Here is a 13242-nt window from a genome sequence, read left to right as displayed (position 1 = left end):
CAGAAGTGCCACCTGTCAGTGCTGAACAGGGCCACATCAATGCCACATATCAGTGCCTACCAGTGCACATCAATGCCACATAGCAGTGCCCATCTGAGCTGCCCTTCAGTGTCACCCATCAGTGCCATATATCAGTGCTGCCTTTCAGTGCCCATCAGTGATGCCTGTCAATGCCCATCAGTGCATCGTATCAGTGACCATCACTACAGCCTCATTAGCGCACATCAGTGAAGGAGAAAAATCACTTATTTACAAAATTTTATAACAAAAACTAAAACTTTTTTTTTTCAAAATTTTTAGTGGTTTTTGGTTTAAGAAAAAATAAAAAACCCAGAGATGATTAAATGCCACCAAAATAAAGCTCTGTCACAAAAAAATGATAAAAATTTCATATGGGTACAGTGTTGCATGACCGTGCAATTGTCATTCAAAGTGTGACAGCGCTGAAAGCTGGAAATTGGCCTGGGCAGGAAGGGGGTATAAGTGCTCTGTAGGTAAGCGTTTAATAACTACTTGCCAATCGCTTACCTGCATTTTGCAGGTGAGCAGCAGCTCTTGGCAAAGCAGTGTAATCTTGCATCGCTTCCTATTTTGGGGTGTGAATGCACCTGCGCTCCCTGCTGAACCCACCCCATCGGTCCAGGGAGAGAAGACGGAACACTGCATCGAGTAAAAGCACCACTACATTTTACACATGTGTTAGATGAGCACGTTTACCCTGTTAACCCTTTGATCACCCCGTCACCCAACCAGTGCCCATTAGTACAGTGTCAGTATATAGAATTTTTCAGTGATCACTGCATTCCTGCCACTATCGACATCAGATAACGTCAGGGTTACTTAGCGCCCCACCCAGCCAGGGTCAGATAGTGTTTGCCTGCACACTATCGCACTCTATGGGTTCCTGATCACCCCCATTACTAGTAGAGTTTGTATGGATTAATATATTAATCACGTACAGAACTATACTAGTGCCACCTTTTGTATAGTGTCCCCAAAAACGCAGTTAACAGGATCGGCCCCGTTCACTGCCAGCGCTAGCTTTTTTAGCCCCTCTGCAGTTTTTCACAGAAGATTTGTATCTATTGATCATGGGCCAAGGCAATTTATACGCACAACAATACATGGCCGCCCACCCAAATTCAGCTCTTGCCAGACAGTTAACATGGAAACGTATCAGTTTCTGGATTTAAAACTCTTTTGGGCCTACCCTCGGCATGGGCATTACAGAAAAGAATGAATTGCGGTCATGTTGATCCACAGAGCCAATTCATCATATGCCCATGTTCTCTGCTGTTATATAGTCCCGGTATGGACCAGCAATGTACTGGTACATCGCTGAACTTTGTGTGGTTTTTGCCGGGATGATGCATCATTCTGGTACCTTTTTTTCTTTTCAGCTGGCGGTTGGCTTTCATGCAAAAGCAATCCTAGTGTCCAATTAGCTGCTGAATGTTTTTTTCGGGCAGCGGGAAGGGACATTCTCCACCCCACCCCTCCTCTTCCTTCCTGCTGCCTTCCACAGTTTTTTCTTGACCCTCTCCTGACCCACAGGGGAATCCGAGAATGCAGCCGGCAGTTCCGCTGGCTGCACATAGAGCTGATCAGAGACCAGAATGGCTCCAATCATCTCTATAGTCTGAGACCTGAAGCTATGAGCATTTCATCACTTCAGTTTCGCAGGATGTAAATCGCACCATTTATAAATTGTGGAAGCATCTGATCACACCGAGCTTGGTTTGATTAGATAATGTAAGGGCAGAGGAGAGATCTAGAGTCTTTTTATCAAAAAAAGAATATGACAATGCCCATTGAAGTTATAGGGGATATTTGCATTCCCTGTGATAGCATTAAAAGTGAGAAAAAAAATGGACAGTGTAAAAACAATAAAAAAAACAAAGGCACCCTTGCCTCCCTGCGCGTGCTCAAGTGCTGACCCTGTGTCGGTATGTAAACAGCGGTTGCACCATGCATGTGGGGTATCGCTGTGGACGTCAGATCAAGGGCAGCAATTCTTGCACTAGACCTCCTGTGCAAATATAAGTTGTTGATCTGTAAAGGCTTTTAAAGTGCCTCCCATCGATAAATAAAATGTATATACTTTGTTGCCATTGCACGGACATGCACAATTTTAGAGCATGTCATGTTTGATAAAATATAAAAAATGATGTTACTCTGAGTAAATAGATACCAAACAATTGAGCAATATATTGTGTTTTTGTGCATTAAAATTCTAAAGTATTTTTCCCAATAGATTTGCGTTTCAAAAATCGCTGCGCAAATACTGTGTGACATAACAAATTTCAACACCCACCGTTTTATTCTCTAGGGCCTCTGCTTTAAAAAAAATTATAATGTGTGGGGGGTTCAAAGTAATTTTCTAGCAAAAAAGTTTTTTCATTTGAACAAAGTGTCAGCAAAGGCTTGGTCTTCAAGAGTGGGTGATGTGTGTCATAAGCTTCTAATGTTGGCCCTGAATTGCCAGGATAATAGAAGCCCCCCTCCTCCAAATGACCCCGTTTTGGAAGATACACTCCAAGGTATTTGCTAAGAGGCATGGTGAGTGTTTTGTACATCTCATTTGTTGCCACAGGTTTTTCAAAACCCTGTGACAAAAATGATATCTGTAAATTACTCACCATGCCTCATATCAAATTATTTTGGGGTGTGTACTTTCCAAAAAGTGGTAATTTTTGGGGGGGGGGGGGTTGTACTATCCCTGGCATTTTAGAGCCCTCAAAACTGTGATAGGTAGTGGGAAAGTGATATAAGGAAATGTGCCCTTTGAAAGCCTGGAGGTGGTCATTGAAGTTTGGGGACTTGTATGTAGCGAAAGTCTCACATGAGGTATCCCCATACTCGGAAGTAGTAGGAGTGTGTTTTCGGGTGTTATTCCACATATACCCATGACATGCATGAGCAATATATCATTAAAGTGACAACTATGTGTTAAAAAAAATTGTAATGTCATTCAAAAAATTTGTGGCAAAAAATAAAATGTTCTGTGGACTCCACATGCCTCTCTGCAAAGTCCTTGGGGTGTCTACTTTCCAAAAAGGGGTCATTTGGGAGGGGGGGGGGGTTGTACTGCCCTGGCATTTTAGCGCCTCAGAAACCAAATGTGAAAAATATCATTCTTTTTCAAAATCTGCGAGTTTATTTTGTCTATAGCTCAAAAAATAAAAACCGCAGAGGTGTTCAAATGCCACCGAAAGAAAGCTCCATTTGTGTGAAAAAAAGACATACATTTTGTTTGGGTACAGAATTGCACGACCACACAATTACCAGTTGAAATAGCGCAATGCTGAACAGCAAAAATGGCCTCGTCAGGAAGGGGGGTAAATCCTCTGGAGGGCAAGTGGTTAATTCATAACAGCTTTGTTGACATTGTGATTGCTATCACATGATCCCCCCCACCGCTCAAAGCAGCTTGTAATATGTACATGATCCAGCTTGCCTGTGCAGTACTGTGACTAAATGGTTAGCACTTCCGCCTGGCAGTACTAGGGTTATTGGTTCGAATCCCAGCCATGGCACCACCTGCCTGGAGTTTGCATGCTCTCCCTGTACCTGAATGGGTTTCCCCCGGGTACTCTAGTTTCCTCCCACACTCCAAAGACATGCTTTTAGGTTAATTGGTTCCTGTCTAAATTGGCCCTAGTATGTATGTATGACTGTGAGTTAGGAACCTTAGATTGTACACTCCTTGGAGGTTAAGGACTGATGTGAATGTACAATATATATGCATGTATAGTACTGGGTAAATTGACGGCGCTAAACAAATACCTGTAATAAAATAATAGCTTTGTTGACGTTGTGATTACAATCACATGATCTCCCGCCACTCAAAGCGGCTGGATATATGTACGCGATCCAGCCTTCCCGTGCCGCCTGCAATAAATGTAGTGTGGGTGGGCAGCAGCCGGTTACTTACAAAGGGCCTGTACACACAGGCATGTAAATATTTGTAAACTAACAATGTGTTTTGGATGAGGTGTGAAAAGAAAAAAAATAAAATCTGTTACTGGTCTGTATTTGACATGCATACATGTAAACATATGCAAAAATCACGCCTCACAATATATGAACTGTACTCAAAATTTTTGGGCAGGAACTTTTCGCCAAGAAGATAGTGTCTTCTTGTGTAAGGACCCTTCTACCTGCAGTTTTACAGGGTCTCCTTTAAGAGCAGTACTTTTTGTCCCAGAATTTTTTTTTTTTTACACAAAAAACAAGTAAGCCAACAGTACAGACGTTTGTGTTATCACACTGGTAAATTACAGGGTGTCGCCAGCAAATATTAGATCAAATGGGGTATATGTATGTATTCTGTCGCAGTGAGTTAGTTTATTTACCGTATTTCAGGTACCGTCAGTTTACACATATATACATTCACATCTGTTCCTCCCTTAGACTGTTCACATATGCGCGCAAAAGTATGTGTTCCCACAGCACACAAAAACATGTCCCCGTATTTTTCGCCTCATAAGACGCACCTAGGTTTTAGAGGAGAAAAATAAAAATATTCTGAACCAATGGACTGCAGACCGTACAGGGGATGACCAGAGTCTGCGGACACAGTACAGGGGATGACCAGAGTCTGCGGACATAGTACAGGGGATGACCAAAGACTGCGGACACAGTACAGGGGATGACCAGAGACTGCGGACTTTTGGGGAGGGAGGGGGAAACGGGTACCTGAATTTGACAGGTACCCACTCCCACTTCCGCAGAGTTGTCCTTCCTTCTTCCCGCGGCGGCTTCTGTGACAGCCGGGTGCCCACTGTGCATGCGCGAGAAGCGCTGCGCTTTGTGAATGGCCCGGAGCCTTCTGGGACCTGTCATGCGCAGTGGGCACCCGGCTGTGACAGAAGCCGCCGCGGGAAGACTGCAGCGCTGGAGCGAGGAACAGGTAAGGTCCTGCAGGAGAGAAGAGCTGAGCGGCCGGCCCGATATTCTGACATGGTGGCGGCAGAAATACCGGATCGGCTGCTTTACATTCGCTCCATAAGACGCACTGACATTTTCCCCCCTTTTTTGGGGGGGAAAAAGTGCATCTTATAGAGCGAAAAGTACGGTAATTTACACATAGTGACCTTTTTTTCCTTTTTTTTTTTTTTTTTTTTTTTTTAAGCCTCATGTTTGCGAAATCTGCGCACATTATGCCCTGGTGACTGCACAGTAAATGAAGGGATGATATTCTAATCCCTCCACTTTTTCCTGACTCCATGTTTCACTTTATTTTTGATTCAAGATGAACTAAACAGTCTTTTAACTATATGTTCTGATATAATTAACCACTTCAAGTCTGGACACTTTCACCCCCTTCCTGTCCAGGCCAATTTTCCACTTTCAGGGCTATCACACTTTGAATGACAATTGCGCGGTCATGCAACACTGTACCCATATTAATTTTTTTAGCATTTTCTTGAAACAGATAAAACTTTATTTTGGTGGTATTTATTCACCACTGGGATTTTTATTTTTTATATATATTTGCTATATAACTGAAAGTCCAAACCTTTTGTGGAAAAAAGTGTTTCTTGTAAAATTTTGCAAATCTTTTCATAAATCTTTGCCAAAATGTATTCCGTTATCCTTTTTAGTAAGAAAAATAACCCAAATTAGTTTATAATCAAAAGTTATTTTTCAAAAATTTTTTACATTTTTATTTTTTTATTTTTTTTTTTACATACTGTCACCCTAGCAGTACAGTGTCACCATAGTAACACTGTACTACTTGTGGAGGGTGATGAAGTAATCATTTCTCCTTCTCTCTGGCTGCATTTTTGCAGCCATTGAGAAATACTGTGAGCTGTGATTTGGTCACAGCTTGTCACTTGGTACAAGGCTGTTGTGAATAGCCTTGTACCATGTGACTTTTGTGATCATTCACAGATTTCACTAGTAGTAAGCAATGATGTTAGAATTGGATGACATCATCCCAGGGAGCACGCACAGGCAGGGAAGCGGGAGGACGTTTATAAATGACCACCTGCTCCTGCACTGCTCCCGTCCGGCTGTTTATGTACTTGGGCCGGACTAAGTGGTTAACCGCATGCCGCCCAGCCACTGTACATATACGGCGGCAGGGCGGCACTCACAGGCAAAACCAATTTTTAAGACGTGTGTTTTGTAAACAAATAGGGGGCGCGCCGCCGCCCTATTTGACCCGCGGTTCTCTGCCGCAGATGTGAGTCAACGGGTCACAGCCGCTCCTTAGCGACTATGTCCCGGCGATCGGCGGCAAACAGTGACAGAGCACAGCTGCAGTAGCTGTGCTGTCTGTCACTTCCCTGACAGCTCAAGGATGAGCTGATCGAGAGAACGTTTTTTCTTTCTCGATCAGCCTTGTCCCGTCCAGCACACACCCCCGCCCCCTAGTAAAACACTCCCCTCACTCCTATAACCCTTCCCTGCTGCTAAATAAAGTTAACCCCTTCCTCCCCATTGCCATTAGTACAGTGTCAGTTTTTTTTTTTTTGCACTGATCACTGTATTAGTGTTTTTGGGGATGTCAGTGACCCCAAGTCAGTTCCCCCCAATGTCAAAATGTCCGCAGTCCCACCATAAGTCGCTGGTTGCTGCCATAAGTCCCTGATCGCCGCCATAATTCGCTGATCGCCGCCATTATCAGTATAAAAAAAACCCTAAAAATCCCAGTATCTTTCCCGCCATTTGTTAACGCTATAACTTTCACGTAAACCAATTAATTTACACGTATTGGGTTGTGTTTTTTTTTTTTTTTTTTTTTTTAGCAAAGACATGTCGCAGAATACATTTTGGCAGAAATTTATGACTAAATTTGATTTTTGCATTTTTTTTTTTTTTTACTGGACATGTTTTATAGCAAAGTCCAAAATATTGTTTTTTTTTTTCCTCAAAATTGTCAGCCTTTTTTTTTTTTTCTTTACAGCGCAAAAAATAAAAACCGCACAGGCGATCAAATACCCCCAAAAGAAAGCTCCATTTGTGAGGAAAAAAAGGATGTAAATTTCATTTACGTACCATATTGCATGACCGCGCAATTGTCTGTTAAACTAGCGCAGTACTGTATAGCAGAAAAATGGCATAAATTGCAGTATTTATACCATAGTTTGTAGACACTATAACTTCCACACAAAGCAATCAATATACACTTATTGGGATTTTTTTACCAAAACATGGAGCAGAATACATTTTGGTCTAAATTTATAACCAACTTTGAGTTTACTATATATTTTTTATAGCTGAAAATAAAAAATATTGTTTTTCTTCAAAATTTTTGGCCTTTTTTTGTTTATAGCGTGAAAAATAAAAAGCGCACAGGTGATCAAATTACACCGAAAGAAAGCTCTATTCGTGTGAAAAAAAGGATGGAATTCATTTGGGTGCAGCATTGCATGACCGCGCAATTATCGGTTGAATTAGTGCAGCGCCGAGTAGCAAAAAGAGGCCTGGTCATTAAGGGGGGGGGGGTAAATCCTCAGGAGCTCAAGTAGTTAATAGTGGCCTGACTGTCTTGACTCAATACTTTTGAGTTGCTGACCCAGAATAAATACTTTATTTGGAACAGTGAACAGATTTTTGTACTTGTTCTGGCTCAAGGCCCCATTCACCCCTCAGCAATTTTCAGCTTGACACCCTAAAATGCTCAGTAGGGCAAATCTCATTCATTCATTTTTCTATGGCCCTAGTTCACATCTGAGCATCCTGTTGCCTGTAGCCATTCTCCTGTCACTCAAATTACATGAGCTTTTTTTGGCAGATTGAAGGCAGGTAGGGCCCCATGGACTTCAATGGAAATGTTTGAAACTGTGAGACACAAGCATTTCACGAGCGTTTTGTTGAGCATTTTCTGCTCAAACAGCAGCTCTCCTCCATTGCTCCTTCCCCTCAGTGCTTTCTGTTGGCTAAACAAACAAACCCTGAAACTATGAAATGCTTGTAATACACTTCTAAAAGTGCTCAAAAAGACTTAAATGAGAGCGCCTGAAAAATGGCTTCACTCAGGCATGAATATAGCCTCAAAGTATTCAATCCTTTGGGTCAGTGGAAACCAGGAAAGTAGCATTTTCAAAAGGAGAGCTCAAATCTTACCTCAGCCTTCGGGTTTAATCTAGGAGAATTTACTAAATGAATATGTTGTGCTATTTTTTGCATACAATTGTGCATTTGTAAACATAACGTTAAAATTTTACCATGTGCTGATGATGGGTTTTAAAATTTTGTCTAATTTTCTTTTCTTTTCTAATGCAGGTTTGAATGGAAATCTGGCAGACCTTGAAAGGAGGCAAGAAGTATTTGGAAAGAATATTATACCTCCTAAAAAGCCAAAAACGTTTCTTCAGTTAGTATGGGAAGCATTACAAGATGTAACTTTAATTATACTAGAAATAGCAGCCATAATATCTTTAGGCCTTTCTTTTTATCGACCTCCTGGTGGAGATGATGAAAGTAAGTACTTACTGCACTGAATAACTGGTCTTCCTATACCAGGCATATCTCTGCTTCCTTACTACCTTCATCCTGTTTAGAAACTGAGGCCTCTGCACATGGGCAGAGAAAATGCTACTGTTTGAGGCATCTGACATTTTTCTCTGGAAATGGCTCTAAGTTCTCTAATGTGCATATGCATACAGGTGTATTTTAGAGTACTGTTCAGGGGCTCAAAAAATGCCCCAAGCTTGCTTTCAGGGTGCAGTTTATCAGCGTAACTTATGCCTATAAGTGAGTAATTTTATTCCAATGACCATAGTAAATTAATATTCTGACCAGTAAAATGCATTTATGCTCAATGCCACACATGCATAAATATGCCTACATATGGGGCATTTGAGGCATTTTTTTTCTGCAAAGTTCTGACAGCAGAAATGCAGCATATTTGGAGCCTAAATTCATATGCCCATGTGCATGAGGCTTTAACCTGGAAGGCTATGCTTCTGTACATAATTTTACAGCTGAATGGTTGGTTTATAAAATTGTTTCACTGATGCTTTCTGGGCAGTAAAAAGTGTAAATTATTACTATAATGCTAATTATCAAAGTAGTAATTTTTTTTAATTGCTGTGCTCTCAGTAATTCTAATAAGACCACATGCAAATGTGTTCCACTCTATTTACCTAATAAATTTGAGTTGCCTGTGCTAAAGTATGTGAGGTGAAGTTGCCAAAGGTATTAAACAAGCAATATTTTGAATGAGCATAAACATTTACTGCATGCGTTTACATGTGTAATCTGAAAGTATGTGTATCCAAATCCTTTTTTTTATTTTTTATTATAGCGCATAGGATTTGGGTATTTAGAAACAATTGGATTTATACTTCCTTGTACAGGAGGGATTAGACACTGGCAAACCAAGTTGTTGGCCAGCCAGCCATAACTCTTCCCTGTCCATGCTTCAATTTTTTTTTTCCTGAAGTTTTTGCCCATTTTTTTAAATTTTTTTTTTTTTTTTGTTTTGTTTTGTAAGATCTTTTTTCTTCATTTAAAATTTAATGTGAATGCTGCAGAGTTAAGCCATTTATGTAGCTATCGGGATAATAATCAACAATGCTTTAAAAGGCCTTTCCTAGACTCTGCTGGATCAAAGATTGCAGGGGTTGCCTGGAATGTGACCTTCAGTCACTGGGCATTGCTCGTAGTGTTTTCCAGACTGTATACTATTGGCTGCAGTGTGCCTTCCAGGTTTAGAGCTGCGGAGACCCTGTCTCTTTAAGACCCCAGAGTTGTGGAAATTTTTGAAAAAACGACTTGTCCAGGGACTAAATCGGTGTCCCAATCTACTTGACCCCTCATGACAATCTACTTGTCCTGATACAAAAAACATAAGTTTTAAACAAAACTGTATTTAAATCTGCTTTAAGTAATGTCGGGCTTTTAACAGCAAAAGGGGCTTTATGGCGACTTAAAAGTTTTTAATATTTTTAACATTGCGCTGTTTATCTCCTCTTCCCCTCCCTGCCGGTCTGTCTGTCTCCCCCAGCACTGCACCCGGGGACTAGCAGGGAGGGGAGAGACCTTGCAGTGTAGTGAGCACCGATTGGCTGCTTGTCAGGAAAGAGAGTGTCGGACTTTTATCCATTTCGCTGCCAGAGCTGTTTTTTTTTTGTTGTTTGCACCGTTTAAAAAAGAATTTTAAGGCCTGAAGTTGACACAAACCCCCCCAAACATTATATATTTTCTAAAATCTGAGATCCTAGAGAATAAAATAGCGGTAGTTCCAATTTTTTGTGTGTCACGATATCACAAGATTTCAGTAAAAAAATACACTTAAGTTAATTTTAGGGCAAAAAAAGCAATAAATGATCCCGTTTTTTGGGGGGAAAATCTAAAAGACGAGGTTTAGGCCCCTTATAGGTCATCAGTATAGTGTACGGCGGAGGTCTGGTGCTAGAATGATTGCTCTCCTTGTGGCATGTGCTGCGATATGTAACGTGTATCGCAATCCACGTTTTCTTGTATAGGCGCCCGAGCATGTGCTTTTACGTTTGTGCGTACATATGTGGAGGTGGGGGGCCCTTGAAAAATTGGGGGGTTTTACACGCTTGGGTGTAACTTCAATTTAAAAAAAAAAAAAAAAAAAAAAATTTTCATTTACGGAACAAAAAGTGCCCTATTCAATGATTTTTGGTGACCGGTTCTCTTTTTTTTGAGACATGCAGGGTCTCTCTTTTTGAGACCCTGCATGTCTCCCCTGTACTACACTGAATGTAATGCGGTGCGCATTGCACAGCATTACATTCTTTCCCAGCCTCAATCACTGGGAATCTGTCGAACGGGGACATCACACCACTTCCGGATCAGAAGGTGGGTGGGGGAGCAGATGTCCGCTCTCCTCCCTCCCCTATACCACATCCCGCGGCACCCACCGAACCAATCTTGGGCCCAGAGATGGGCAAGCGGAGCCCGGGACATAGAGCGGGGGAGAGGCTGACACTGTGGGCTATGTGACAACAATCGAGCGGCAGCGCTGCTGCCCGAATGCTTCCACCTGACAGGTGGGCAAAAAAAGACTACCTGCCCTGTGCCCGGAACTACATGTCCCAGTTGTTGGGCTGTAGGAATTGAACATCCCTGGACCCTGTAAGTATGCCCACAAACAGGGCAAAGTTAACCTGGAAAATGAGCTCAGGCATTAGACCTGGTGACTTTTTTGTAATTGGGCATGGATCAGCTTTGGCCCACCACAGTACCATAAATGGGAAAATGTAATTCCTTGCTAACTCATTCTAAAGATCACTAGCCTCCCGTTCTTTGGTTAACACTGCTGTGCAGGTATCTGTCATGGCTTCTCCTGTTCAGCAACCTGTTACTCTCTGGGATTTGAATCTGAATCTCTCAGCTCTTTGAACCTATCAGTGATATTCTCCTTTCTACTCTCATCCAAAAGGTTACCTTCCTTGTTGTCCTCACCTCTGTGAGGTGGGAGTCGGCAAGGCTGCTAGCTCAAACATTGTCATACCTGATAGTCCCCATAAAGGAAACTTAGAGAAATCATTGCACTAGCTTATTGTATTAAAGGATAATTCCGAACATGTTTAATCTTAAAACTGCTTCCTTCCCCCTCCCGACACCTATACTAACCTGTGGAAGAAAGATTCTTGTCTATTTTCAGGCCGCTCCGGTGTTTTCACGTAATGTCTCCTGAGGCTACAGGGCAGAGGAGAGAGCCCTTGACAATGGCTGAAAATGGCTGAAATGCCTGAGCGATTGTCTCCTGTAGACTTACTCTGGCCCATTTCCACTGGGACAGGCAAAGCTTTGATGCTTTACAAGAACCAGTGACATGGAGAAGTAAGACAGGGTCACCCTGTTTTACACCCTTACTGTACCCCCTAACAAGTAGGAGACCTATATTATAGTCATTGCTTGCTATAGACTATTATGTGTATCTTGAATAGTATGTGTTTACACCTAATAGCTATTGGGGAAACAGGCAATGTGTTTTGGAATTTACTTTTACTGTGTAAATTTTAAATCACTCGGCTTGGTCTCCAGTGGATGACTAAGTGTTAGATTACACCACAGGTTACACATTATACTGTTACTTTGGCCTACAGCAGGAGTCTCCAAACTTTCTAAACAAAGAGCCGGTTTTCTGTCCTTCAGACTTTAAGGGCTGTAGTGCCCAGTGGAAGTAGAAAATGTCCCAGCGTCAGTAGTTAGGGGAAAAAAATGACATGGTGCTTATAGTCAGTGGAAGGGGGAATAGTATCCAGTCATTGGTATTAGGTGAACTGTCAGTGGGAGGAATAGTGCCCCATCATTGCTGTCAGTGGGAGGAATAGTGCCCCATCATTGGTATCAGTGGGAGGAATAGTGCCCCATCATTGGTATCAGTGGGAGGAATAGTGCCCCATCATTGGTATCAGTGGGAGGAATAGTGCCCCATCATTGCTGTCAGTGGGAGGAATAGTGCCCCATCATTGCTGTCAGTGGGAGGAATAGTGCCCCATCATTGGTATCAGTGGGAGGAATAGTGCCCCATCATTGCTGTCAGTGGGAGGAATAGTGCCCCATCATTGCTGTCAGTGGGAGGAATAGTGCCCCATCATTATGTGATAAAACCTCCTGCGCTTCAGATGAATGAAGACTAACTAAGCGGCCAGCACCCTCTTTGACCAAAAGTGTATGAAAAAATAATAAAAAATTGGTGCAGCGCTAAACAAATATCATTATATAAATGAACATAACCCATAACCCCCAGTGGGAGGAATAGGGCCCCATCATTGCTGTCAGTGGGAGGAATAGGGCCCCATCATTGCTGTCAGTGGGAGGAATAGGGCCCCATCTTTGTCAGTGTGGGAGGAATAGTGCCCCATCATTGGTATCAGTGGGAGGAATAGTGCCCCATCATTGCTGTCAGTGGGAGGAACTGTGCCCCATCATTTGTATTAGTGGGGGGAACCGTGCCCCATCATTGGTATTAGTGGGGGGAACCGTGCCCCATCGTTGGTAGCACTGGGAGGATTAGTGCCCCATCGTTGGTATCAGTGGGAGGATTAGTGCCCCCATCGTTGGTAGCACTGGGAGGAATAGTGCCCCATCATCGGTTTTAGTTGGAGGAAAGGTGCCCCATCATCGGTTTTAGTTGGAGGAAAGGTGCCCCATCTTCGGTGTCAGGGGGAGGAACAGTGCCCCATCATCGGTGTCAGGGGGAGGAACAGTGCCCCATCATCGGTGTCAGGGGGAGGAACAGTGCCCCATCATCGGTGTCAGGGGGAGGAACAGTGCCCCATCATCGGTGTCAGGGGGAGGAAC

General features: G+C 42.6%; 1 protein-coding gene across 7 annotated transcripts in view; it reads left to right on the top strand.

Moving 5' to 3' along the window:
• The window catches only part of ATP2B1 (ATPase plasma membrane Ca2+ transporting 1), a 275992-nt gene that overhangs the window by 116019 nt on the left and 146731 nt on the right, over positions 1-13242 (top strand). For all 7 annotated transcript variants that reach the window (XM_089652527.1, XM_089652518.1, XM_089652537.1 and 4 more), the window contains one exon: positions 8239-8436. In XM_089652527.1, coding sequence (XP_089508653.1) covers positions 8239-8436 — 198 coding nt within the window. The remainder of the gene's footprint in view (positions 1-8238; positions 8437-13242) is intronic.

Source organism: Staurois parvus, unplaced genomic scaffold (assembly GCF_062004578.1).
Source record: "Staurois parvus isolate SC_StPar_1 unplaced genomic scaffold, SC_StPar_1.0 ptg000025l, whole genome shotgun sequence".
NCBI lineage: Eukaryota > Metazoa > Chordata > Amphibia > Anura > Ranidae > Staurois > Staurois parvus.
Note: the sequence above shows the minus strand (reverse complement) of the source record. Positions and strands in the feature narration are given on the sequence as shown.